General features: G+C 64.8%; 6 protein-coding genes across 6 annotated transcripts; all 6 read right to left on the bottom strand.

The window, feature by feature from the left end:
* Positions 1–1,166: 1,166 nt before the first annotated feature.
* Positions 1,167–3,710, bottom strand: LMJF_07_0160 (putative protein kinase; the record flags this gene model as incomplete). Its single annotated transcript, XM_001680868.1, has 1 exon — positions 1,167–3,710. The coding sequence occupies one exon, from the start codon at positions 3,708–3,710 to the stop codon at positions 1,167–1,169; it is 2,544 nt and encodes an 847-aa protein (XP_001680920.1).
* A 5,221-nt stretch (positions 3,711–8,931) lies between these two features.
* LMJF_07_0170 (putative protein kinase) lies at positions 8,932–12,126 on the bottom strand (the record flags this gene model as incomplete). Its single annotated transcript, XM_001680869.1, has 1 exon — positions 8,932–12,126. The coding sequence occupies one exon, from the start codon at positions 12,124–12,126 to the stop codon at positions 8,932–8,934; it is 3,195 nt and encodes a 1,064-aa protein (XP_001680921.1).
* Positions 12,127–12,900: 774 nt separating this feature from the next.
* LMJF_07_0180 (hypothetical protein) lies at positions 12,901–19,254 on the bottom strand (the record flags this gene model as incomplete). The annotated part of the gene is made up of 1 exon (XM_001680870.1): positions 12,901–19,254. The coding sequence occupies one exon, from the start codon at positions 19,252–19,254 to the stop codon at positions 12,901–12,903; it is 6,354 nt and encodes a 2,117-aa protein (XP_001680922.1).
* A 2,257-nt stretch (positions 19,255–21,511) lies between these two features.
* On the bottom strand, positions 21,512–22,693 carry LMJF_07_0190 (putative phosphotyrosyl phosphate activator protein; the record flags this gene model as incomplete). The annotated part of the gene is made up of 1 exon (XM_001680871.1): positions 21,512–22,693. One exon carries the CDS (start codon positions 22,691–22,693, stop codon positions 21,512–21,514), a length of 1,182 nt encoding a protein of 393 aa, XP_001680923.1.
* Positions 22,694–23,929: 1,236 nt separating this feature from the next.
* LMJF_07_0200 (putative phosphatidylglycerophosphate synthase) lies at positions 23,930–26,197 on the bottom strand (the record flags this gene model as incomplete). The annotated part of the gene is made up of 1 exon (XM_001680872.1): positions 23,930–26,197. One exon carries the CDS (start codon positions 26,195–26,197, stop codon positions 23,930–23,932), a length of 2,268 nt encoding a protein of 755 aa, XP_001680924.1.
* Positions 26,198–26,758: 561 nt separating this feature from the next.
* LMJF_07_0210 (conserved hypothetical protein) lies at positions 26,759–27,523 on the bottom strand (the record flags this gene model as incomplete). The annotated part of the gene is made up of 1 exon (XM_001680873.1): positions 26,759–27,523. The coding sequence occupies one exon, from the start codon at positions 27,521–27,523 to the stop codon at positions 26,759–26,761; it is 765 nt and encodes a 254-aa protein (XP_001680925.1).
* Between the last annotated feature and the right edge of the window lie 224 nt (positions 27,524–27,747).

Here is a 27,747-nt window from a genome sequence, read left to right on the forward strand (position 1 = left end):
CGCCGTAAAAGGGGACTGGCGAAACGGGCGCGCGGCGGCGAAACGACGGGGGAGAGACGAAAAGTGCGGAGGCGAGTAAACCCGCGGCGGCAGGCGCATGGCCGCGACCCAAGCCGACGGCTTCATAGAAGACACGCGCCCAGGCGCCCGCGGTGCAATGAGCCAGCGGCGGGTCATTTACCGCGACGCCCTTCGCATCGGCGCGCTGCACGGCGTGTGGCGGAACGGGAAGGAGTGCTGCGTGAAGCGTCCCAACGCGCAGTCGGCGTTGAGCGCGCCCCGTTTCCGATCTCGGTGCTCGAAGATGACTTGTCGCTTTCTCGAGGAAGAGAGGGGGAAGACATGTTCTCTGTTGTTATCAGCGTGCATCATTTCGCTGCCGCACAACGCGAGGTCCAACGCCGCTCCACCCCCCCCCCGACCCTGTCACGGGCCCCATCCGCGTGGTGCGAAGCACCGGTAGACACGCGCTACAGCGGTGCGCCGACCCAGTCACCCGAGGACGGCCCCTGCCCTCAAACGCCGCTCTACCCACCCCGCGCCTAGCAGGGCGCCTCTCAGCCGCTCCCCCATCAGGCACGTCGCCACCGCTGGTGCATCCACCTCTCCTCTCCGGGAAGGGGGGGGGAGAGGGCGTCTCTCAGGCGCCCCACACCAGCAGGCGGCGCGAGGGCCGGGTGTGGCATGCGCTCGAGCCACGCGGACACTTTTTGCCCATCCGATGAGCACCGCAAACGCGTTCACTGCCGCAGAGCTCGCCCCGACGCCACGCCGCCCAGGACCCGCCCGCCGACATCCGCAGCGATGGCCCGCTCTCGCCCGCCCACGTCGTCGGCGCTGGACACGCGCACCACCAGAAGCGGCTCTGCATTCGGCCGGAACGGGAGCGGGGAGAGGGGGGTGCTCGGCGTCCACCCAGACCGAGTGGACACACCGGACCCGGAGATGCCACGCGCGGAGGGGTGTGTGCCCCCTCCCCGCCGGACGCCATCAGCGGAGGAGGAGAGTATGTGGAGTCAACGAAGAGAAAACGACACGAGCACCCACGCGCAAGAGTGGTATGATACATAACTGCGGCTTGCGCATCTTCGCCACAGGAGCAACTCTCACAAGAGGGCGGCCTGGAGCAGATGTCTGTGCCCACTCCGGGCCCTCTCCTATCTCGCCTAGTCCGCCGGCACGACGGAGTCGGGGGTGTAGTGCAGGCGGTCGGGCAAGACGATCTGGACGTCGACGGCATCGTCCTTCCTGGCCTTCCGTTTTCGCTGCTTTGCCGCGGCGCGCTGTGCGCTGATGAGCTCCTTCATCCGCTGCCGCTCCGCCTCACGCTTCTCGCGCGCGATCACGCGCCCCTCCTCATTCCTCAGCTGCTCCTCCAGCGACACGCGCGTCCGCGCCCGGGCGTTGCTCGCCTGGCGGCCGTTGAACGTGGATGAAAGACTGCTCTGCCTCGATTCGGAGCGGCAGGCAGGGTTCGATACCTGACGAACATACGACGCTTGTCTCACGAAGGGTGAGGCCGCGCCAGGCCGCTGTTGACGCTGCTGCTGCTGCTGCGCAGCGGACAGCGCAGGTGGAGTGGGGATGCCGTCTGACAGGTGGCGATGGCGCGGTGGCGTCATGACAAGCACACCGGGCGGCTGTGCCGGACTCGCGAACTTCGTCGCAGGGCTGCGGCGGCGCGCCGCCGAGGTCTTCCCTGCTGCACGTGCCTCTGAGGTCGCCGACTCGCACTGCTGCTCCTCCTTGTGTCGTCGTGCATCGTACGTCTTCAGTACCTTGTCATCATTCACGCGGTGCTGGTGGAGGTAGTTCTCCATGGCGCACAGGTCACGCATCCGCTGATCAAACCACTGGTCTGCCGGTGCAGCGTCGGAGGCCGGGGCGGCAGGCTTGGGAGGCAGCTTCAGCGCCGGCTTCAGCTGTGCTTTGTGGAGCGCCCGTGACTCCCGCGTCGGCGACTCCCTCGGCACACGCGGTGGGTTCTCGCGGTTGCCCGCGACGGCCAAGGCGCGCTTCGCCACGTGCGCCGGCGGCACCGCCTTCACCACTACCTTCGTCGACCCGCTACTTCCACGCGAGGGTGCGAACAGCTCCGCAGCACGCCGGGTGGACAGCGAGTCTGTGCTGAGCTGCCGCACAAACTTGGGTGCCTCTGTTGGTGGTGAGGTCGGTCCCAGGACGCTCGGCACTCGCTGCCGCAGTGACAGCGGGCCTGCCTTGTGCGCCGCCACGTTCTTGCGCTGTGCAACCGCCTTCCTGCGCTGCGCCGGCTTGCTGAAACCCGTGGTGGAGATCTGCAGCACCATCTGCTGCGGCGCGCGGAGTTGCGCATCCACCACCGGTGACGCCACCAGCGCCCCCTTGTCTTGCACTGCTGCTTGCTTCTGCGCTGCGGGGGCTGGCGGTGCGGCCGCTACCACAAGCACCGCCGGCGACTGCCTTGACGCGGGAGCCCCCCCCGCAGGCGGCTGCGGCGTGGGGGAAGTTGTCGGTTCTACCAAGGGCGACGTAGGCGACGACGCGCCGGGGCGTTGCTTCACTACGGCCGCTTGCGACGTGGATTCGGGTGCGGCTGCACTAGGAGGGGATCCGTGTGGAGTCGGATCCTCGCCGGCCTTCGCCTCCGACGCGACAGCCAACAGTGGGTCGCTTACGGTGCTGGAGGGCGGCGGCGTCGAATCCGATGGGGTCGGCACCGGCGGGGCCGCCGTCTGCGTGAGGCCCCTCTTTCGAGGTGGTGTGGTGCCGGCAGACGGGCACGACGAGTAGGGTTGCGACGGCGGTGGCGACGGCGGCGGTGGGGTCTGCCGCGGCTGGTGCGCAACCACCTCTGACGGCGACGTCAGTCGGGGTGGCAAGGACGTCGCGGAGGACTTAGACGGCATACCTGCAGGGCGCAGTGGAGACGGCGACGCTTGGCGGAGCTCCTCAGCGCGGACAAGGGCGCCTCGCGCCACCTCCAGTGCCGCCTTGGCAGTCATGCGCTGCGCGGGGTCGAGCACGAGCATGGAGTGAATGATCGACCTCACCTCCTGCGCTACGTGTGCCGGGAGAGGTGTGATGTGACCCCACGTAATCTGCTGCACCAGGTGCGCGAAGCTCGGGGCCGAGAACGGCTTGCACAGCGCTGCCATCTCGTAGAAAACACAGCCCATCGACCACACGTCGGTGGCGTAGCTGTAGCTAGTGCCCAGCAGCACCTCCGGCGAGATCCACATCGGCGATCCAACAAACGTGGAGGTGACGTTGGAGGTGCTGAGGGTCTTGGCAGAGCCGAAGTCGCCTAGGTACAGCACCTTCGTGTCCTCCGAGACGAGGATGTTGCTCGGCTTGATGTCGCGGTGGATGACGTGATGATCGTGGCAGTACACAAGAGCCTCCAGCAGCTGCACAAACCACAGCAGCAGCGTGTGCGTCGTCGGCGTTCTGTGACTTTGCGTAAGGTAGTGGAAGAGCCCGTCGAGGTCGCCACCGGACTCGTACGACATCACAACGAACAGGCTGCCGTTATATATAAAGGACTCGAGGAAGCGAACAATGTGCGGGTGCCGCAGCCGCAGCGACGCGTTGAGCTCCTCGATTCCTTGAGTGCCATCCGCCAGCCGCTTGATGACGACAAGCCGGTGCGGCTGCTGCCGGTCACGCGCGAGGAAGGCACCGTTGGTGCCACCGAGGTCCTTGACCTTGGTGTAGTGCTCCATGCCCATCTCGCCGACAGTGCGTTCGACTGGTATAGGAAGTCAGGATGGAGACGCACTATTCTGCCGAGCGGGTGTGGGGATAGATGGAGGGTCAACACCACCGGCAGCCACGCAAGCGCGCGCGGGGTGGGGGGTGGGGGTGCACGCAGGCGGCGAAGATGCAAGGGAAGAGAGAGAGAGAGAGCGGCAGCAGTGAAAGGGATCAAGGACGGAGGACTAAGAACGCACGCAGACACACACACACACACACACAGTGAAGTACCGATGTCGACAAGGCCAGTGAAAGCAAGCACGAGCGGTGCCGGCGGCTACGGCAGCGCCGCGGTGGTGGCGGGTATCACCGGAAAGCATATGTAGTGGAAAGGAAGGTAGAAGAGAGGGGGGGGAGACGCCGAGGCCGTTGAGCGGGTCAGCACAGTCGGCTCAGTCGATCCGACCTCTGGGGGCGGTTTGTGTGCGTGTGTGTGGGCGGTTGGGCCGCCGACACACCGAGGGGCCACACCGGCAGGCATGGAAGCGCGTCGCTTAGCGTACAAGAGCATCAATGCGCGCCTACGCCTGTGCTGGCGTGCACTGACGGGAGCGCTGAGCCAGCCGACGCTCCGCAGCCTGCCGGTCTCACGGGGGTGGAGAGACGTGGAAAGGAGGGTGGGGTCCCCGGGTGGGCAAGGAGACTTGCTCGGAGGGCACGAACAGCGGAAGCAACGAGAGAGAAAGAGAAGGGGACCATGCCATCACGGGAAGGAGGCCTTCTCAGAGAGAGCGTAAACGAGAGGGAGCACTAACAGCCGGAACGGGGGATTGCGCGCCTGCACGGGACGCAATGGAAGCCGCCGCCCCTCCCGATCACGCCGCAACTGCTGTGCTCAGAGACTCGCGCACAAGCAAAACGCCCGTAAGCAGCGGAACGTTCCCCCCCCCCGCCCGCCCCCTCCGCCGCCGGGAGTGGCGCGCACTCGCCTGCGGGCTGGGGAAGGCGGGAGAGTTAGCCACCAGCCCTCACTGCTCACGGCACGCCTTCACCATGCAATACACGTCACCGCACGAAGCAACTGCGAACACACACGCATACGTAGACAGAGACAGAGAGAGACGGGCAGGGCACCGATGGAAGCAGCCACGGTCGATGCGCAACGCAGCACCGCCCACGGAGAGAAAAGTCGATGAGCCCGAGTGCGGGTAGTGGCGACACCGGGGGGGGGGGGGAGGAGGCGCTCCTGAAGCTGAAGGTGGAAGGTCGGTTCCATGGCGGCACCCACGCAGCCAGGTGCGTGTCTGTCTGTTGCCTCCTCGATGGAGGAGGGGATTCAGACGCGACATGTGTGACGTGGAGAACTGCCGTGCAGCGTGCGTGGGACACAGATGGGTGTGCAACCTCGCACGTGCGTGTCTTGTGAGAGGCGAGGCCGGGGTGGGGGAGGTGTACACGTTCCACTTCAGCGGGGCACGGACGCAAAGAGCTGCGGGCACAGCGAGGTGACGTTGTCGTCGTCGTCGAGCATGCCAACACACGTCGAAACGGAAGCGCGGAGGGAACACGTCGCGGAAGAGAAAGAAAGAGGCTGGGGCCAGCGGTGCAGAGCACGTGCAGAGAATGTAGAGATATAGAGAGAGCCTCGAGTTACCGTACACGACATTCCTCAGCCATGCGTGCGCAGGAGCGCCGCTGGTACACACTCGAGAAGAGACGGGGCAGCAGCTGCCGGCACCCCACCCCTCCCTCTGTCTCGACGGATCGCCGTGACAGTGGCGGAGAAGGAGCGGCGGTGATGCGGACGTGGCATGCGCGCCGTCTTCGCCACGTCGAGGAGAGCACGCGCAGCACAGGGTCGCTGAGACTAAAGAGAGAAAGAGGGCGACAAGAGCGATGAGCACGCCGGACACGGCATCCGCATCTGCATATCATCCAGTCCACAGGCGCCCACCCCATCACGCTGTCTCGTTGTACAGCACCACCGCCTTGCAGAAGGCTACCAACGTCTTGCGTCACACGTGAACGTCGACGGAGGCGAGACCCCCCCCACGCTGGCGCCGTCGAGCGTCCCGAAACTCGTCCACAAGGCACGCAGCGCGGGTTGGCGACGCGAGGAGCGTCCACTGCTCCTCCCGTACCAGTCGATGACGGAGTTCGGCCCTAGGGCGACGCTGTGACCACCTCCGCTGATATTCCACACCTGCAGAGGGCGCCGCGCCTAGCCCAGGAAGAAGGCGACAACGTACCACCACGCAGGGGTGCAGCCACCCCCCTCCCCTCCCCACGACGCATGCGGCGCTGCAACGGCGCCGTATCACCGTCCTCCGCAGCTGCTTGGGAGAAAGGGGTGACTCTCCGGTGGCGCACCCATTGACGTCTTCGTCGACGGCTGCACAGGTGCGTGCGCCGCTGGACCCCATGGCAAGCTCTCCGCTCTTGGCCCCGCGGCACTAGAAGGCACGATTCTGCGTAGGAAGGGAAACACCACGCCTCCCTTCCTCTGAGGTCGTCCTCGGCATCGCAGCTGGGGTGCAACGTGCTGCGCGGTCGGCAACCCGCTAACGCGCCGTCCAAGTCCTCTGCAGGCGTCGACCGGATGATGCCGTCTCGCTGCCCAAGACGTGGAAAACGACATGTGCCAGCTTGATGGTGATAACACCCAGCATCCCTCCGCATCTCGCACAGTGAGCCGCTCGACCGGTGAGGGTGCCGCTGCCGCCGCCGGAGGCCCTCTGCGCTCAGCGGCCGCGACGGAGGTAAAAGCTGAGGCAAATCTCTCTGGGCAGGCGGCCACGGTCAACGGAGGTCGCGGTGGTGGGGCAGCGGCGGCACAGTGTCCAACAAGGAGCCGGGTCACGTAATACGCGTGAAGGCGGCACGTTCCGCTCCCGACGCGTGGCGAAGTACGCACATCAAATCTTGAGGCTGGCAAGGTATCGCCGCAGCCTCTCCGGTGCACACAGGAATGAGCTCCGCCGCGGCACGTCGTGCGTGCCATCCAGCGTGAGCAGCGTTGACGGAGACGCTGCAGCGCCCACTAGAGCGTCGCCCTTCTGCACCTCGCTTGGGCCGCGAGTGGGGAGCACTCAGCGTAGCCGACTGTGGGAACGGGGATGGGGGTCGCCGACGTCGGCGGTGTTACACGTTTTCGAACTCCCCTTGCCGCAGAGGGGGATGCTCTGCCGGCCGGAACTGCGCTGCCGCAGCCACCGCCCCCCCCCCAGAGCTGGCAGTCGTCCTGCCGTGCGCCTGCTTCAGACGCTGCGTCAGCGGTACCCCTGCACCCGCTCGTTGAAATCGCCTCCGCTGGTCGGATCGGCAGCCACGAAGCGCGCGACCAGCCGGGGAAGATGCGTGTGGTGCTGCGACAGAGCATGCCAGACGCGGCTGCCATGCTGCGGCCACCCTCTACAGCGCCACTGTTGCGTTGCCGAGGGTGGCGCACGTCGCATGTCGTGCAGGGCATCGGTGAAGGGAAGCGCGCAGCTTAGCTGCGTCTGGCAGGGAGGCAAACACGTCTCAGCTGAACAGCGGCTGCAGGGCGCCAACCTCCGTGCCGATCCCTTGCATACAGATCTCGACTGCCATAATGCACAACCCCGCCTCGCTCAGCGTATACTTCAGGCACACCACCGCTCGACTACATCAAAACCGCTCACCTCCGGCAGCAGCGCAGGAGGACACGTGACGGCAAGGTCAAGAGGTGCGGTGTCCGTGCTCGTGCGGATAACGGCGACATCCACACGCACACGCCACCTCCTTGGCCTGCTGGACAGGCTGGCACCTCCTCGCTATCACCCCCCTCACCGGCAGCAGCACAGTTGTGCCGGCTGGCGTGACTGTAGTTGGGTCAACAACGCTGTGCATGGCATCCGCTATCGGCAGCATCATCTCGTCATAGGCCCCCTTCTCGCACCGTCAGCAGGGCTGTCCGCAGCGCGACTGTCGCGGGCCCCACCGAGAGCGTGACCACTACCGCAAAACCATGTGCATACAGAAGCAGCCAGCAGTTCTCGAGCCGCGCCTCCAGCAACGGTACAGGCAGTGCTGAGGTCGTTGCAGCGCTGCCGCCTGCCTCGGCATCCTCTGCTGGAGGCGCGGATCGAGCCTGCGACCAGTGAACCGCGGAGGAGAGATACCCGCTGGAGCTGCCTCCATGGCCCATCCTGTGCGGCGCAGCCGCTCAGCTGCAGGGAGGTCATCGCCACTCGTCATCCGATCTGCAACGGCTGACTACCCGCCATCAGCGACGAGGGCTTCCTCGAGCGGACCTCACCAAACGAGGCGGGGATGCCACCAACCTATGCACTGCCGCCCAACAGGCCATCCACCGTACCTCCCGCTGCTGCAGATAACGCGCTGCCACCATCCCGCCGTGTCTCAGCACTCGATGCTGTCAGCCCCGGCCGCACTGACTCACCAAGGTGCGCGCAGCTCCGGAGGTGCTGAGGAGTGTCCACGGCAACCCTTTCTGACCCCCTCCCATCCAAGTCGGCAGCAGCACCGACAGGCAGGTCTTGGTCGCTGTGCCACCCGCCAGATCCAGCGGGCTCGCGACGGGGCCAGTGGCGGAGGGCGCCGTGCCGCTCGACTGCAGCTGTTCGCCGGGCACCTCAGACACCGCCACGGTGAAGACCCTGGCCGGGGCCGGTGGAGCGGCGGTGGGTGTGCTGTGACCACTCGGGTGGCACGGCGACAGCACGCTGCCGCTACCATTCACGGAGAATGGTGAAGCTGTGCCGATCCCGACGGAGTGCCGGCATGCCAGTCTACGCGAAGATCCCATAGATGTGCGCGTGTCTGTGACAGTTCGTTGCTCTTCGGCCGCCCTCCGCGTCCGGTGAGAGAAACGTGGCGGGGAGAAGACGCCAGTACACGGCAATGCATGTGTCCCAGGAAGAGGGGAGGGGACACACAGTGAGAGAGACGCGGGACGTGAGGACGGTGGAGCAGCAGGGCTGCCGCCATCACAGCGCGCACGCACAGACGGACGCGCGTTTACGTGTTGAGAGAAGGTCAGAGAAGAGGGGATGCCGGGAAGGAGCTGCTGCGAGGTGTTTCACCGGATGCAGGCGGCAGTGGTGCGTCTGTGCGCTCGTTCTTCGTGAAAGGAGTGTGCGTGTGCAAGCACATGTAGGGGAAGAAAGGAGGAAGGGAAGGAGGGGGGACGGAGAAGCCCGAGACGCACGGGCAGCGCACAGCTGCCGCGCCGGCTCTCTTTCTCTCTGGCAGAGAGGCAGCCACACAAGCAGGTCATGCACCTTGCCTCCCATCCCAACTCGGTCGACCCTCAAACATCACCTCCAGCCGTCGGTCGAGCACCGCCAGCTCCTCAATCGACGGCAGCGCCGACCACTGCTGCCGGTCCGGCACGAGTCGGCGCACTACCGCGGCGTCCCGCTGCAGCAGCGCGCAGGTGCGGTAGTATGAGTACACTGCGCGCAGCGTGGTGGCGTCGAAGATGCGGGTGAGCGCAGCGGAGAGGCGGTTGCGGCGCTCGAGGTAGGGGCGCCACCGGCGCAGTTCCATTACGGTAGTCAGTGAAGACGACCGACCGCCACCTGTCGAGGATGCCATCAGAGGAGCAGCTGGGTCCGCAAACTGTATCGACACCGCCGCAGAGACGGAGACGCCGCGTTTGGTGGTGGATGACGACCTGTCCTTCGACTCTCTCGGAAGGAGTCGTGAACGCCGGCGTGCCTCTTCGCTCGCCGCCACCTGCGCCAGTGCGGCGGACTCACGCAGCTGTCGGATGCGCGGCGGTATGGGACGACCCACCGGCAGCTGCCTCAAGTGCAGGATGCCGACCACCTTCTCCGCATTGTCGGGGTCGCGCTGGTGCTGCTCATGCCCGCTGCGTTGCTCATCGATCTGCCGCACCATGCGCGCGTACACCTGCTCGGGCGACATGGTAAACTGGCCACCACCGGACCTGCCAGAGGGCCCCTCGGCGCCGTCATCAACTGCCGCGGCCGCCTCGAGCACGTTTAAGACGTGCGGCATGCTGCGGAGGAGGGCAGAGCCGTGCCGCTCGTGTAGAGCCTCTATGTCCGTAAGCAGGCGCTGGTGCTGCATGCGCTGCTGCACGCGCTGGCGCAGGTCTACGACACTCTGGGCGATCTCGTCGAGGGAGGCGAAGCGCATGTCGGCGACGTTCTCGTAGGTTTGAAAGAACAGCGCATCCTCATCAACGGAGCCGCATCGAGTGGCGGTACGCTTGTGCATCAGCGGCGGCGATGTCGGGAGGCCCGGTTTCAGCGAAAAGTGCGACGACAGCACCGGTGGTGTGGCCGATGGGGCCTCAGCAGCGCTATTGATCGCCGGCGACACCGCTCCAGTCAACGGCTTACGCTCCGGCTCAGCTGTGTCGTCGTGACGCGACGCCTCACCCTTCTGCTGAGGAGCGGCGGGCTCGCGCTGCCGTGCCTGCTGGCACCGGCGTTTCCTCGCCGCAGCGCTCATCATCGGGGAGTCCTCGCTACGAGCCGCAGCAGCCGCTTGCGGCAGCGAACCGACGCGAGCGCCACCCTTGCCAATGTTGTGTCCGGTGACAGCCAAGTCTTCACCTTGGACCGGATGCGGCGGGGGCGACCCCGACGGACGGCGCGATGGCCTTGGAGGACGGCCGCTCAGCGCCTTGCTTGCCGCAGATTCAGCGCAGGACGGTCCTACCCCTTCGGCGGCAACAGTGGCGGCTATCTCTGGTGCGGCGTCGTAGACCATGTAAGGACGCATGCTGTCCGAGGGTCCCATGTTCAGCATACCCTCCCTGGCGGAGGTTATGCTGGGCAGCTCGCTGCTGCGGCGGCCAGCCGCGCCGGCGAGACATCCGCCAGTGGCTCCGAAGAAGAAGGTGCCGTCCTGGACGCCACCGCCGCCTTGACTGGCGCCGCTGATGCCGACCGAAGAGATGCTGCAAGCCAGCGCAGATGGCTGCGCTGCAAGAGCCGTGCGCGCTGCCTCGACCGCTCGCCGCTCCACCTTCTCGCGCTCCTCGGCAGGCGCGCAGGCGGGGCTTAGCAGCTGGCGCTTCAGCTCGGTGTAATGCACCGACTTGCTGCGCGGGTCGTCAGGGTGGCGTGCGTTCCACGCTGCGATGTTCGCCTGCCACGCTTGCAGCTGTCGCGTCAGTGCAGACTCGCCAGGTGAGGCGGGGACGTCGAGAGGGGTGCGCAGACTGCGCCACAGGTCTACGTAGGCACGCACGCACGGCACCGTCAGCACCTCCTCGCACGAGGGGCGCTGACTGGCGTCGAGGCAGAGCATGCTGCTGATCAAGTCGGCGATCGGACGAGGGTAGTGCGTGGGGAGCGGCTCGCGCTGCCCTCGCAAGACACGCATCACCAACGGCGCAAGGTCGCGCGACTCGAAGGGGTGACGGAGGGCAAGCAGCTCGTAGAGAACGCAGCCCAGCGACCACACATCTGACTTGGGGCTGGCCGCCCCGCCCTGGAGCACCTCTGGCGCCATGTACAGCGGCGTGCCCTTCATGGCTGCCTCCACACCGCCGTTCAGCAGCCTCTGCAGCGAACACGATGAGGCCGCGTTGCTGCTCGCGCTTGTCTGTCGCATGTGCGACAGCGGCTGGTACGGGCTCGAGTTCGGGGAGCAGATGTGCGACTCCGCGCCCCATTGGCCCGAGGACCATGCCATCTGTTGGTGAAGCAGCGGGGACAGGACTGGCGCCCCAGCCCCTGCTCCCCCGGGCGTGGACGGACGGAGACCGCCAGAGATCGAGAGCGACCGCATCGCGTCGTCAACGCGGTTCACCCGCGCCGGTGACGGCGAGCCAGCAGCAGTCGCGGTCACCATCGCTGGCACGGATGTGAGGGACGAGCCGTCGCTGCCGTGAGGACCGCTCATCGTTGCTCCCGCGACCCACGTGTGATTGGCCAGGTCCACGCCGAGACGCTCGGAGATGCCAAAGTCGCCGAGCACTACGGACATGTCCTTGGACCGCACAAACACGTTGTGTGTCTTGATATCACGGTGGACGACGTTGTGGGCGTGCAGGTACTGCGCTCCAAGCACCAGCTGCACGAACCACAGCATGACCTGATCGAGCTCAAAGTACATGTCCAGATCGCGCTGTGCGGCCATGTGGGTGTCCATGTCGCCACCGTCGTAATAGTCCATGACAAGGCACAGGTCGTGCTCGTTGTATAGAAAGGCATCCCGTTGCGACACCACACACGGGTGATGCAGGTCGCGCATGAGGATGATCTCCTGCGCAGCGTCGCGGCGCTGCGGCGCCGTCAAGCCGAGCAGCGGAATGCGCTTCATGACGAAGACCTGGTGGTCTGTAACTCTGCGTACTTTGAAGATGACGCCGAAGGAGCCCGTCGCCATCTTCTCGACGATCTTGTACTCGGAGTTGACCATAGTCTCTGTGCCCGTGGGTGACGGCTGCTTCGACCGCTGGCACTGTGCAAGTGGCTGAGCCGGCATCGTGAGGTAACGAAGAAAGCAAAGTAATCTGCGGCACGTGTATCAGTGCGCCACTGTAGCTCAGCGGTGATGGTCGGCGGGCGGGCGGGAAGGGCGGCGCACACGCAACGCCCGCTCATCGAATCAGCGCCCCTCCCCCAGTACGCGCCCACAAGAGAGTGACGATGCTGGCAATAACGTGACCGGTGGCCTGAGGCTGTCTGACCCTTCACGCGCACGCAAGCACGCAGGCCTCCCTCATTCTTGATCTCTGTATGTGAGCCGAACCCGCGCTCCGCCTCCTTGATGGAGGCGAATGAGGGCGAGCGGGAGAGGAGGGGCTGCAGCGGGTGGATACTGCGTTGCTTTAGTGGCTGCGTGAGGGCGAGTAGCGCCAGAGTCGGGAGGGAGGAGGGAGGAGCTTAGAGATGCGCACAAGCCTAGCCGCGAGTGGAGCTGAGCACGGCGAGGATGCCAGGTAATGAGATGGGGCAGATGCGCGTCAGTCATAAGCCATAGGAGGAGGAGGTGGAGGTGGAGGTGGTGGAGAGAGAAGCACCGGCATCAACAAAAGATGGGAACGATGCCTCATCAAACACGAGCAGGAAGAGGGGCACAGGGAACGCGCACGCAGGGGGAGGGAAGGGGGGGGGGCACGTCGGCATCCGTCAACGTGGGCCTCGTATGGGCAGGTGGGGAGAAGTACGTTTCACGTGCAAGTGAAGCAGCAGCAGCAGCAGCAGAGAATCGAAAAAAATCAAAGAAGTGATGGCGGAGGGCGGACGGGGCAGAGGCTCACATACATGTGTCATGTGGCTCGCAGTAAGGCAGCACGTATGCGCTCAGTGCTCCGCAGGCCTCCTCCGTGCGCTGGCGCAGCATCGCGGCAAGGTACGTGTGGTGGACCTCCGCATCCGCTATGCAGCCGTCGAGCGGCGCGCACCGCAGTAGGCATCGGCCATGGAAGAGAGGACCGTAGGGCCGACGCAGCTGTCGCAGGTGGGCATGGTGCAGGAGCTGCACCCACGCCTCCGACTCCTCGCGCGGCGCCAGAAAGCAGCGCAGCGATGACAGATGAGCATCTTCGCCAACGTCATCGTCCTCGTCAATGCCGTCGTGGGTCGCCGTCGTCGCTACCGCATGTGATCCGTCGAGCGGGTATTCCAGACGCCGACTCGCTCGAGATCGCGGTGGCAGCTGTCGTGCATTCACGGTGACGGCGAAGTGGTGCTGCTGCCTGGCCCACCAGTGAGGCAGCAACCACGTCTGCAGAGACTGCATCTCCTCCGCAAATGAGCAGACATGACGCGTGTGGCGGCACCGGCGCAGCGGTGCAACCCGCTCCTCGACGTCCTCCTCATCTTCGCGCTGCTGCTGGACAGCCGGTGTTGCTGCTGCCACCATCCCTGCGCGAGGCGAGAGCTGCCGCAGCGGCAATGCGCATGGCGGCTCGGCCCTGCAGCAGCCGGGGGAACCGGTCGAAGACGAAAGCGAACGGCAAGAAGAGGGGCGGCGGCGGTGTAACACCGTCGTCGCTACCGCCACCGTTGCCACTGCTGCCGAGCGGGTAGCGAGAGCATCACAGGATAGAAGTTGTGCCGCATATCGTCGCAGTCGCGCAAAGAAGCACGCAGCGGCGCTGTTCGCACTCACCTTGTCAGCCCTGCTGTCATCAAGCGTGCCCTCCTCCGCTGCACCGTGTGCGCGGGGGTGAAAATAGCTGCGCAACGGCCATGACGACAAAGGAGGCGGAACGCTTACGCCGCCTGCATCCAGAAGACCAAAAACGAGTGCCCCGCAGGCGCGGCGCACGGCCTCTGAGCGTGCCGTTGCGCGAGCGGCAGCGCTGGTCGGATTCTGTTGTGACGCCGAAGATCCGTCAGAGATGACTGTGGCACCCATCGTCGAACCTGCTCTCCACCACGCGGGACACAGCGGCGGCTGAGCGCCGCCCCTGTGGCGAGTTGCGCCACGCTCCAGCGTGGGTACCGGCGCCGCGCTGTGCTCTGTGGCGGCTGTGAGTTCTTCTTGCGCCATGATCGCATGAATGAGGTTTTCATGTGACGCCAGACAGCAGCAGCACCACTGCGAGCTGCTGTGTCCAGCGTGGAGCGCCACCACCCCATCGTCGTGTTCCTCGGCCTCCCTCCACTCATCATCCTCGTCGCTCGTGTCCACATACCACCGCATTTCGTGCGCAGAAGCCTCCAGCGGTGAGGCACCCGGTTCGGTATCGACCCACACATCTAGGGAGTCGATGTCACGCTGCTCAACGCGAGTTTGTGGCACGAACGCTGATCGGAGAGGAGCGTCGTGCGCCCACGCGTCGGTGCCATCCTCCTCGCTCGATGCCGCATGTGTCGTTGCGCTTCCCTGCGTAGCGCTCAAGAGACAGCCGGGCCACGTGCACGGCGAGTACGGAGAGACGTGCTCGGAGAGGGCGTCGTACCATAAAGTGTGGAAGGCAAGCCAGCCGTCCCTGCGCATGCCATCACAGATGATGCGGTGCAATCGCCGCTCACATGCAACGCAGCAACGACCGTCCGCTGGCGCCGGTAGCGCCCGTGATGAGAGTGACCCCGAGAACGATGCAGGTATGAGGGTGCAGCTGCTGTCATGTGCTGCCTTGCAGGAGGCGCACGTGCGTGAGACGGCGGAATCGCAGGCGTCGGTCAATCGCCGCGCCTCCGCCAGCTCTCCAGCGCTCTTTTCACCGTGTCCACTCCATCGCTGAAACATGCGCACACACGCGGCATACTGCGCGCGAGTGAGAGCGTCACGCACGCACTGGGCCAGCTCCGCCCTGTCGTTACGCTGGAGTTCATCTCGGTACAGCTGTGCACCGACTGTGAGAGAGTTGGCAGCGGTGTGGTCAGCACCACGCGATAAGGCAGTCTCCTCGCCTTCCATGCTTTGAGACGGAGATCGCGATTGCAGCCACGTGGATGGAGGTGGGGGCGCCTCGTGAGCGAGCATCAGCCCATACAGAGCGAGACGCTGCACTGCACGCCGTGCACGACGCTGCCTCCAGTGCTCCGCAGTCACGAGGAGACGCACACCTGCCGTCTCGATGGCGGGCGTCTGCCCTTGCTGAGCTGTGGAGGGAGGGGGTAGGGCACGCAAAGGACGGCCGTGCGTCCGTGGACTTGTAACCGGGTTTTTCAAACCGGAGGCGAAGAGATGGGCCGCTGTCTGCGCCGCGACTGGTGGAGCCGTCGGAGCCATCGGTACGCGTGCCCCTTCCGTCGCACGCAGGTGTCGCTCAATGGCGCGGGCGCCAGGCAGGATAGCTCCAGCCAGCGCATCGGCGGCGTAGTTGTGCAGAGTCAGCTGTGCCCACTTCCACACGGTGACCGGCTTTATCGGTGCCCCTCCGAGTCCGCGACGGGGATTCACAGGAAGATGCATGCGCAAGGTAGTGCGACTGCAGCAGCCTGTTGCCATCGCTGTGGCCAACTCACCTGGAGGCCAGAGAGCCGCGTTGACGCACACGGCAGGATCATCTATCGCTTCCGCCTCTGCGCGCTCCCCGTGCACTGGTGTCACGGACGCAGTAGGTGACGCCAGCGCACAACGGGATTCCGTTGACTGAGCATCCTGCAGCAACGCCTGGCGAGTAGATGGCCCCCAGCGAGTCGGTGGCTGCAGCACTGGCGCGCACGCCGTCGACACTGTCGGGCCCGCCAACTCGTAAATAACAGCTGCGCATCGCCGCCGCCGCCGCGATGGAGCGAGTGGAAGTCGGGTTGGAGACGGCGGCGAAATGAGCCACCGCCGCATTCGCCGGAATCGGTCGCCGTGCAAGCAGGAATGTGCAACGGATAGCGCGTCGGGTGGCGGCGGCGATGACGACTGTGATGATGGCCGTGACGCCAGTAAGGAGTTTCCACTGCTTGAGGGCACTGCGCCTGCCTCGGCTGTTGCAGCCGAAGCAGTGAGAGAAAGCGAGTCGTTGGCGGCCGAAATCACCTCGCGGCACCGCTGCTCGAGCCAGGCAGTAAGCAGGCGCTGCGGTGTGCTGCTGCGCTGCGCGCTAGTAGCTGCACGCGGGAGACACACGGACGCACCTCGCTCCACCAGTGGTAGCGATGCACGCACCACACACGTGAGGGATGAGGCGGCGATGGCTGGAGAGGAAGGCAAGACCGTGGCCGAGGGAGAGGCCGCTTCCGACCGTGTGCGCTTCCTGCCGACCGCCTCACCAACACAACGATCACCCGTGCCTGCGTCTTCGGCAGATGAGGCCTCGCTGGCAGACGAGGCCTCGGATGGAGCCAGCAGCGGCACCGTAGCCGGTGGCGAGCGTGAGTATTCGCCAAGAAGGTCGACGGCCACGGAATCGGTGTGACCTCGCGCCACATACGCCACAGCGAGAGATGATGAAAAGGAGGCGACTTGCGAGTTCGGTGAAGCAGCGTCTGGAGGTGATGCACCCATTCGTGCCGTCGCCCTCCCCTCTGATCTGCCGTGCTCATCATCGCTCGACACCCCAGCGGCCAGCTTGTCGCACCTGCAGCGCCTCAGCAAAGGACAATGAAGCGTGTGTGCGGCGGACTCCTTCGCCGCTGTCGCTGCGGCGGCAGCACCTCTCTCCCGTTCGTGCGAAGGAGCTCGTGCACTCCTTTCGCACACGCGTGCGAGCGCCTCGCACTCCGCCACCGCCGCAGTGCGCACCGTGCAGCGCAGTGGCTTGGCGTCCTCTGCGTCCTCCTGCACGACTGCGGCAAGCAGCCCCATGCGTGGCCTCGCTGCTGCCGATCTCATTGCCTCGCGCAGCAGCTGCGGCGCCGCATCGAGCGGCGCCCATGGTTGTTGCTCAAGTGCACGGTCCTTGACTGAGTGCCCGGTGGGGCGGCCACCGAGGACGAGCGAGTCCGCCGTGAGGTGCGCTGTCGATGCTGCGCTCCCCTCCTGTGCGGCAGCAATGCGTAGGCGGCTCTGCACACGACTGATCGACGGCATCAGCAGCGGTGCGCGGTGAGACGAAAGAGGGAACAGCAACAGCGGCACGGCAGCGACAGCACAGACCGCGGTGATCCACGAATCCCATGGCAACCACGACGCGGCCCGCCACTGTACGTCTGACATGTCACGAACCCAGTCCCGCAGCGTCAACACCAGTTGCGCTCGAGTCGCCTCAACGTCGTCTGGTACACTTCGGAAAGCAACACAAGTCCCCAGCAGACGACGCGGCGGCTTCCGTGCATGCTGCGGCGGAGGTGACCGTGAGCGACCGCACGAAGTCCACCGCCACCACTCCAGCACCGGGTAGGGATAGGCCTGGCCGAGTCCGCGCATCGAGTCCGTGGGCCCCACATCCAGAGCATTGTGCGCTCCTTCCTCCCCCTCGCGATGAGATGCGCTTGCCGCGGCGCACAGCTGCGAGAAGTGCAGCTGCGGCAACGTCGTGAGTGCTTCGGCTATGCTCTCGCCGACACTGCCGAGAGAGGCTGCCGCTGCCTGCCACCGTTCATGCGTGGAGGCGGCGCGCCGCCGCTCCTGTGTCGTGCGTGACTCGCACACGTCGGCCACAAAAACATTCCACTGTGCCGACAGAGCCTCAGCGGTGAGGCCGTCCTCGGTGGACGTCATCGGCGCAGCTGGTGACACCTCGGGGGCAGCACGGTGCCCTTCCTTTCCTGTGCCGTCGCCACCGCTGTCGTTGTCCCGTATGAGGCAGCGAAGACGGGCATGGCGCACGATGGCTAGCTGTGGCGCCGTCACCGCTGCACCCCCGAGCTGCGCACTGACAGCGGCCTCATTGGCAGCGATCTCTGCACCTGCCGCGGGCCGCACGCCACGGACACTAGCCTCAGCATCACGGCTGCCCTCCATTTTGCGCTCCAGCCACATTGTGGGCTGCATCGTCACGGACCATGTGGCGTCCGCTCGCGCACCTGGTCGCATGCGTAGCGCGCGCGGGACGGACGGTGCCGTGAAGGAGAAGTGCCAGAGACTCTCCATGTCGGTGAAGCGCCGCTGCGGCAACGACCCGGACACTGAGATGGTCCCCACAGCCCCTGGGGATACCTTCGGTATGGCCGATGAGCAGAGACGCAGCCAGTGTGCCGCACGTCCAGACGGGTCTGACGTCGCCTGGGGAGACTGCGTGGCTATATCGACTTCCGTAGTGGTGCAGCAAGGTGCGGTGAGGTCAGCCAGCGACTCAGCTGCGAGGACGGCGCGCGTCCTGTTGCGCGCCCACCGTGACACCAGCGGCGACAGAGTATCGCCTCGCCCCCCGCGACCCTCGGCCTCCGTCCCCGGCTGTTGCACAGACTGGCACCAGCACCGCACCAGCTCCGCAGAATCCGCCTCCGGTCCTGGAATGAGATCGCGATCGCCGACGTGGGCGCGACGCGGGCGCTGAGCCACTGGGGTGCGCAGCTCTGCACTCGCACACGAGCGAGCGCCTGCAGCGGTGCTGCACACGTCGGCCATCACGGCCTCCGCCGTTCCTGCGTCGTCGTCCAGCATAATAAAGGCTCTGAAGAGGGTTGGATATGCCGTGACGTCGCGGTCCTCGACCCTGCTGCCCACACTGGCGGCATGGTAGTTCTCGGCCATTCCGCCCCCCGTTGCCGCGCTCGCGCTCCCACTTGGCGGCCTGTCGAGCGACGCCCCTCGCCAGACGAGACGCAACCCGCATGCCGACACACTCGCCGCGGCGGCGCTGCCGTTGTTGACGTCATCGATAAAAGAAAGTGGCGGGCTGCCCATCACCCGTTGCGTGTAGGCAGAGGAGGAACAGCGGTTCAATCGATGGCTCTGCGTCGCCACGCCCGCGGCAACAAAGCCGCCGCCACTGTCATCTCCGCCTCGGGTGCGCTTCTTCCCTCGCCTATCACACGGCGCGATGTCTGCGGGCTGGCTGCGGGGTATCCTTTCGGACGCTGAGCGACGCGGCGCGCGCAGCTGTCGCAGCATTGCCTCCACCCAGCGGCTGTCAACTGGACGAAGAGAGAAGACGCATGCGCAGATGTCGCGGCCGTCGAGGTAGCGCGGAAACACGAGGGGAACCGCAGTAGCGTTGCCACGGTCACTTCTCTGTGCCGTGTCGGTGGCGAGGTGCTGTGGGGAAGGCGCTGGCTTCGGATCTGGACGGCCGCGGGTGCGGCTGAGCAGACGTTTTGAGAAGAAGAGTGGCATCTCCAGCCCCCTCTCCCATCCTCCACGCGTCGCTGCGCCTGACTGTCGGTGCTAAAGCGTGGTCTGTGTCTCCGTGTGCAGCGCTGCCGTGCGTGCGGCAGTACAAGCGGGGAGAGGTGGAGGAGAGGCGACATGCATGTGCCGCGTGTGTATCAGAGACGGTGCATAACAAACTTGCACAGTGGGTGAGAGTCGAGTGTGCCAGAGAAAAGGAAGTGGGAGGGGGATGGCGATCGCGTTGTACAAGACACACTGCAGTCAAGCATCTCACAGCCTACAAGCGCACCGATAGTTCCTTCACCGCCACCGCCACCGCCACCGCCGGAACGTGTACCCCGCACGGATGTGCGGCATGCATCCATCGCTTCGCCGTGCGCCGTCCATGGCCTCACGACCATCGCTAGACTGTGAAACCGCTGCATGTCTGAGCGGTCTTGTGGGTTCGCGTCCATGTGGGACCACATGTGTACGTGTGCTCTTAGAGTGGCTCTCGCTCTCCCCTTGTCCGTGTCGGTGTGCTTAATAAGGAATGGGAGGAGGTGCGATTGACGCGACACGCACCGCTGCCTCGCAGCTCACACTCATGAGCCTTCACCACCGTATCCAGCAGGGCCCACTCAACTGGGCTGGTGTTGCTCCGACTCCACACACACGTGCGCTCCGCTCCATCATCTAGGCACAGACACAGTGAAGCACTCCAGTCGTCCGTGTCCGTGCTGCTCAGCAGCGCAGCCGGCAGCAGCGGCAGACGCGTCGATGCAGAGGAATCTGTCACATTCAGAGCGTGGACACGGAGAGATGCGCCTCGACTCGGCCCATACGGTCCCCGTCACGTGCTAGGCTGTGATGTCACTCCCCGGCGTGCAGGCCACTGTGTCCTCTGCCGAGTCGCCGTATCCCTTGCTGAGGCCAAGCGACCACTGCGCTGCGTGGAGGCTGTGCGCGCTCGCACCAGCGTTGCAGCGCGTCGGTAGTCCTGCGGAGCGTGTAGTGCCCGTGTATCTCGGCGCAGCACCGGCTTCAAGTGCTGGGATAATAGGTGCCGTATGTGAGGTGGCGAACAGCGTCGACGACAGGAAAGACGACAAGGCCGCGGTCGGCTTCTCTCGATCGCCTCTAGTACCTGTGAGGTAAGTGTCGAGTACAGCCGGCGCCCTCACCGCACGGCTTCTCTCAACACCGCCGCTGTTGTCGCTATCCTCGTAAGTGCTGCGCTGGTGCAACCCCGATGTACAGAGATACGCAGCCGGTATACTGCCTAGTGGTGGGGAGGCCGCGTCCGCAGCGCCGCCGTCGAGCACACTGTACGGAGAAGGGACTAAGGAGCGGATCGTGCGCGGGCACAGATAAGATCGAGGCAGCAGAGACTACGCGTGGGTGGTTGACCGCTGCTGTCATGCCATGGCGCGGTGGTGGTGGTGGTGGTGCACGCTTCCCGGACCATAACCGAGTGCTTGGGTGCTCGCCGAGACAGAGGAAGAGCACGTGGTGGACGCCGTATCGGATATGGTCTAGCTACGGATGAGCGCGTGCGGGTCTATGGGCGTTGTGTGTGTGTGTGTGTGTGTGTGTGTGTGTGTGCGTGTGCGTGCGTGCGTATCTCTGTAGTGTCTACACGCATTGCCTGAAAGACGATAACGGTAGCGAGGGATGTCGGACCCCTGAAGCAGTAAGGGAAGGGGGAGAGAGAAAGGTCAGTCATGCACGTGTGCCTCTGCGCGCATCTGGGCGGCGAATGGCAGCACATTGAATCGGCGAGTGTTAGATGGCTGGCGAGAATGGGAAAAGGAAGCGGTGGAGCGATGACGCTGCCCATAGCGATGGGCACAGCCACACACACACACACACACACACACACATGCATGCGTGCATGCGTGGAGGCGTTCGTTGGACTGCCTTCCCGGCCAGCATGGGCGAGGAGATGTGAGTTTTCTTGCGCGATATCCGTCTGAAAGTGATGCATTCACTGTAAGTCCCGCGTGCAGACGCATCAGGCGGGCACATGAGAAAGGCACAGAGAGAGAGAGAGAAAATGGGAGGCGGTGCAGTTCGTGGCGGGGCGGGGGACACGGCCGCATGGCAGCGAGACAGATCGGTGGGGGTGAGGGGTGGGGGGAATAGGGTGAGCGTAAAGAGAGGTGGGCGAGAGAGTGTCTGCCGCGAGAGAAAAGAGCGCCGTGGGTGAGTGGGTGTGGGTGGGTGCACGCGTGTCCGTCGAACACTCGATTGCCGTGTCTTCGACCGCCAGCGGCGCCTGTCACATCGTCTTCGTGTTCCACGGCAGATGTCGGCCGAAAAGGAGGTGCTGCGACACATTGTATTTTGCCAGCACCTCCGCGGCGAACATCTTCACCATGCCGCTGTAGATCTTCGACCAGTGCTCGACGCCAGAGATGTTGTACAGCATGTTGCTGTGCTCGTGGAAGGGCCCTGTCTTGTTCTCCAAGATCCATGCAATCATGCTAAAGTAGAGATAGCTATCCTTGAGCATCTCCACCTTGGCGCGGTCGCAAATGTGCTTGGGGAGAACTAACATCGCCTCCTGACCGGCCGCCGGTTTCACAGGTTGTACCTCCGCGTTGATGAGCTGCGCACCACCGAAGATGTAGGGGATGTGGTGATAGTCGTCTAGGCCCCACACTCCGTGCGACCCCGCCGGTTCGAGCGAGTAACGCTTCTGCAGCCGCCGAACCAGACGCATGTATTCGTGGAAGATGTAGAAGATGTAGTCCTGACGCCGCTTGCGCACCTCCGCGCGCTCCATCGGAGGCACCGGCGGCGGCGGCGGCACCTCGAGCGGGACGAGCACCGCCGGCTCATCCTTCAAACTCCCGCCGCCGTCGCCGTGCTCCTCGAGGCAGATCATGATGACGATAAAGAAGTGCAGCTCGTGGCCGCTGCCGTAGTCGAGGCGCGTGGCGTTGCCGAAAGAGTCCATGACGTACGCCGCCACCTCTGTCGCCATATCGGTGATCGCCTCCTCCGACCGGCCGGCGGAGGTGGGAAATGTTCGGACGAGCTTCTCCATGTCGGCGACCACCGTCTCCTCGAGTCGCGCGTGAAACACGCGCTTGGCGCGGTTGCCGAAGCGCTGCTGCGCCATGTCCTCCAGCGGGATCGCGGTCACAATGTCATGCAGGCGTGGCAGGTAGTCCGTCACGAGGTACCTCACTGTATCGTCGCAGTCATCCACCGTGGCGGACAGGCGCTGGTGGTTTGGCGTCGACTCCACCGCCTCGCTGCAGCCTTGCACGTAGGCAAGAATCCTCTGAAAAGCCGCCGAGCGCCGGAAGACCTCGGCGAGGGAGTGGTCCTCCATGATGATCTTCGCGGGTGGCTGCGGAGCGGCAGTCTCGTTCGAGTACTTCCGCACGGCTGCCGGGTTCTGCGGCGGCCGCCACCTCGACGCGTGCGTCGCCATCGCGTCAGAGCCGCGCATCTTCTGCTGTCTTTGAGTTGCAGTGTGCTCGCCACTTGCTCTGTGTCTGTGTGTGTGTGTGTGTGTGTGTGTGTGTTGGGGGGCGGGGGGAGTACGGCGCCTCTGTAATGTCCTGCACGCCACCGTATGTGAGCGGCTGGCCGATTAGAAAGAGGCGGATGTAGAGATGGATGAGCTGCGTGCCGTCGTGGGATCGGGTGGTACGGGCAGACGAGGGCGCGTAACGAGGGAGACCAGCAGAGGAAGATGGAGAGGAAGGGAACGTGAGACAAGTGCAGAAGGCCACCAAGCATGCATGCCTACACATCCGTAGCATCCAACCAGCGCCGGCATGTGTGCGGCTGCGCCTCTGCGTGCAGCTGAAAGCCGTTTAAAGGAGTGCGACGTGGCAGGGGTGGTCGTGGTGGTGGAAGAAGGCAGTGCGACCCACACCGAGCTCCAAACTTGCCCCCCCCCCTAGCCCTACCTTGGCATCACGGTACCGAGAAGCCTCACACGGAAAGCCGACATTCTCGTGCAACTACGCACCTACTCTGTGAGCGTGCACGCCTCTGTGTAGCTTATCTGTGCTCATGTGTGTGCGTGCACCACCGTCGCCGCCGCTGCTGCTGCTTGCCTTAAATCTGATCGTGAAGCGAAGAATTTGTGTAAGGTTTATCACGAGAGAGAGAGAGACACACACACGCGCATGGTGTTGTCACACTGGCAGTTCGCAGAGCACACGCTTCCCTTCCCGCCCTGCCTCTCCACCGTCCTCCCTCCACGCACACGCTGTGAGCAACCGCTTATAGATTACTTTCCTAGCATACTTAGCGTACAGCTGCTGCCCGAGCCAAATCCGTGCCACGAGCACTCCCACTCACAGAGAGGGAGAGAGAGAGAAATAGGTGTGGGTGAGGCAATGAGGAGGAACCAAAAGAGGGGCGCCGTGGTGCCATCGCTGGTGACGTGGGCACGGGCGGCAGTACGGGCACCGTCCATCAATGCCAGCACCGCCACTCGCACACACGCGCACTGGCACGCATCCCCTCTTCCGTCCTCCCTTCCTGCCTCACTAACTCCGCCCCACCTTCGAGGTATCGCGCTGTATATGCGCTCCTCGCGTTAGTAAGAAGTGAGCAATAACGGCAGTCACCACGAGCAGCAGCGGCAGCCCGCATGCCGGTGGTGCGCCCAGACGCGTCTCCAACAGACACCTGCACGAAGGCACGCCAGCGTGTGTCAAAACTCCCTGCATTACAGGAAATCGTGGCCGAGGTGAGCGAGCAGCGAGATCACAGGCTGGAAGCGGCCCATCGCCGTGCCCACAAACTGCGCCTCCGTGACTGGGACAGACTGCTGCAGAAGAAAGAGCAGCTCCTGCCGCAGCGTCTCGCGCAGTGCGTCGTTGGTGGTCAACAGGAACGCCTCCGCCTCGACGTCCTTGTGAACAGAACGATACCCGTAGTTGGTGCTGCCGTACGCGACGAGGTACGGAGCGGAGATGCTCTCCAGTGGGCACGGGTCTGCGGCCGCGGCATCGGCGCCGTGGCCGTCGTGATGCTGCCTAGCATCGCCCTCATCGTCCTTGCCTGGGGGGGAGGCAGCGGCGGCGGCGGCTGGGCAGCACCGCCGGCCCATGAACCACAAGCCCTTCGCGTGGAAGGTCAAACCCTTCACGGAAAACTCGCGGATGTGCACCCGACGCAGGCAGCTGTACGCCTTCATGAGATAATAGAAGGAGCGCTCCAGCTGCAGGTAGAAGAGAGGGATGCGACCGGCCACGCCATTGTGCCCGTTCCAGCCGTTCGTCTGCACACTCGCCGTGATGCAGTCAACGTAGCTCGTGCCGTGTAGCACCTCGTCCACGAAGGACGCGTGCATGTTCAGGTACGGCGAGGCCAGAAAGATATGATCCTCGGCGGTGGAGAGCCGCAGCAGCTGCTTCACGATGACGCTGTCGTGGTACACCCCCGCACGACCTGCCTGCACTGTGGGAAACAAAAACGTGTCGTAGCAGCTCCAGTCGACCGTCGCCACCGCGCACAGCCGCCGTGCCCACGCGGCAAAGTCGTGCAGCAGCGCGTTGGCCCGCGCACAGAACGCCTCCGTGTCGACGGAGGGGTCCATCTGGAGCGCGTTCGCCAAGATTACGAGGTTGCTCTTGCGATGCAGCGTTGGCGACCCCTCGCGTTGTGACACCAGCGATGTCAGCGGCGGCGACACCGCGCGACTCACCTTCTCCACCACCCAACGTAACGGAGATTGCAGCGGCTCTGGCGCGGAGCCGTTCGCGGTTGCCGCCGCCATGCATGAGGACGGCGAAGCGGCAGAAGACGAATGCCCCAGCGCACCACGCTTGTTAGGCGTGCGACTCGCACAGGTGTCGCCGCCGCCGATGAGCTGCTCCGCGAACTCCTTGCGGCAGACGACAGGGTGCGACATGCGATTCGCCGTGCGCACAAGCTGCGTGAACCACCGCGCGACGAGGGCGTTGTCCTTCACTATCATGTAGCGATCCATGCGGGTGGCGAAGTAGTCGTCTGAGAGGTTGGCCCCGGTCAGGATGGTGTGGCGCTGGTCGAAGACAAAGACCTTCGTGTGCTGCACGCCGAGCACCTCCTTGGCCCGCCCGAAGGGCGCGAAGAGTCTATTCCACTTGCTAGGGTTCTGGTAGAGGAAGAGACGCACTCTCACCCCGGTCGACGCAGCAGCTGCGGTGGTAGTAGTGGCGGACGATGCGTCATCTGAGCTGTTGCCACGGACCACCTCGTCCTCTTCGGCGTCTCGCTCGCCGTCTGCGACGATGGAGGAGCTGCCCAACGTGGACGGCGAGTGCGTCGTCGGAGAGGACGCGCTCGCTCCCACGATCGCTGCGTCGACGGGCAGCGAGGCCGTGCTCGCCGTCTGCTGTGCCAGCTCCATCAGCGTCTTCAGTGAAACCAAGTTCTTTCGGTCCTGCATGCGGTTGTAGTCGAGCAAGATCGTGATGGAGAACGGGCGTCCGCCTGCTGCAGCCCATCGCACGCGCTCCTCCAAGCATGCTACGAAGGCCCTCGAGAGGGGCCCATCACCGATGTAGAGGGCCGAGAGTGTGATGGAGCGCTGCGCCGCCATGACACGCGCTTTCAGCTCCTCGTAAAAGTCAGCGGGGCGGTTCAGCACGCGGACGGTGTGCGACTTCACCGGCAGCACGCAGCAGTGCCTGCCCAAGAAGGATATCATCTCCTGCTGCTGAGGCGGCACGCCGCACTTCATTAAGAGCGACTTGATGTGCTCTATGCCGCTCGCATCTCCCGGCGCGGCGTGGCTCTTGCGAGCACCACAGTCGTCAGCACCGGCCGTCGTCTCAGCAGCCGCCTCGAGCGAGCAAGACGTGGCGCCGCTGGCCGTGGGGGTCGCCGCAGCAAACAGCGCCAGCGCGTCCGCCGGCGCCACGTCCGCCTCTCCGACCTCGCCAAAGAGCGCGAACGTGACGCCGGCGGCGATGGCGAGGATGATGAGGTACACGAGCAGTGCAGGCATGGCCGACACCGTGGTGTGTGTGTGTGTGTGTGTGTGTGTGTGTGTGCAAGTTTTGTGTCTGAAGCGGAAAGACGAGGTTTTACGCAGGCAAGGAGGGGCAGGGGGGCAGCGGTGTGGTACGCGAGCTTCGTGTATCGCGCCACCCCTCTCACCTCTCCGTCCTGCCGCGTGTCTCCCTGCGGACCACTTCGAAGACGCGTGTGGTAGACACACACGCACACAGAGAGAGAGGCGCGTCGCGCTGAGACTCTGCTCGCGGATGCTTTTACCGACGCGGCATGAGAAACAGAAATAGATGGAGGAGTGAGAATGGAGAATGGAGTGGGTGTGTGTGTGGGTGTATCGAGGGGAAGGGAGGGAGGGCGGGCCTCACGAGAGCAGCCGCGCACTGCACCAGAGCAAGCCCGGAGAGGGACCGCCAACGCCAACGCCTCCCCCCTCCTGCACCGATGCGGAGGAAAGCCCACCAGGGGAGGGCACGGGAGGGGAGAGGGAGGAAGAAGAATGTGATCAGTGATCTAGAGAGCAGAGAGAAGTAGGCTCACACACACGCGCGCGTATTCAGAGATACGTGCCCACCATCAGAGCCATGAGACTCTCGTACGCGGCGCCATGTTTTGCTACTGTATTCTCATCGATACCAGAAAAGTCCGGCGTCATATAGGTGCTCCCAGGGCTGGTGTTGAGTTTTGCGTGGCCGCTGCCCGGGGCGGGCGAGAGGCTCGCCTCCGCTGCCGGCTCGCCCATCAGCTGCCACTGCGGCATCCTCAGCAGCTGAGACACGGTGAGATTCCCTCTCTCCAGTGCCGCTGCTTCGCCCTGCGCCTCCGCTGCCGAGGCGTAGCGACGCTCGGCAACGCAATAAAACCCCCTCCAGTACTGGAAGGCGACGACAACCCCCAGCAGCGGTGTCTTGGCGTCGTCATCGCTTCCACCAGCGGCGCCAAGACAAGCGCCCACCTTGTCCTCAACGTGGAGGAACAGCACTGTGGCCACGGTGGAGACGTCGAAGGTGCCGCCTGCCGACCGTGGCGCGTCAGCCTCCTCCGCCTCGCTTGCCTCCGGTGTGCCGGGAAGCACCCCGCTCCGTGCCGGTGGCGGCGACGACGAAAAAGGCGCTCCGATGCACGCGAGAGCGACGGCGGTGTACGCGAAGCGGGAGGCGAAGAGGCTGAAGCAGTCACGCACGTGGCCGTGCAACTCCTCTGCCGCGGTAAGCCGGCAGCACAGCTCCACGTCATCACCGCAACAATGCCGCCGCGAGGCCGCGTCTACGGGCTCCGGCGGCGTGTCCGCCTCGTGCGCGGGAAGAGAGAAGTGCGGCATCCTCTTCTTGAGTGAATAGATGGCAGAGCCTATGACTGCTCTTGCCAGCGCGTGCGAATACGTATGAGGGGAGAGGGGGGAGAGGGGGCGGCGCTGCTGCGCACATGTATGAGAGGAGGATGTGGGAGGCGGGTGGGCGGGCGAGCATCCGGTGCAATGTCCGTCCAGGAGAGCAGTTGCAGTAGACAAGGTGAAACACGGCGGCGTCACAGAAGTGACGGAGG

Source organism: Leishmania major, chromosome 7 (assembly GCF_000002725.2).
Source record: "Leishmania major strain Friedlin complete genome, chromosome 7".
Lineage (NCBI taxonomy): Eukaryota > Euglenozoa > Kinetoplastea > Trypanosomatida > Trypanosomatidae > Leishmania > Leishmania major.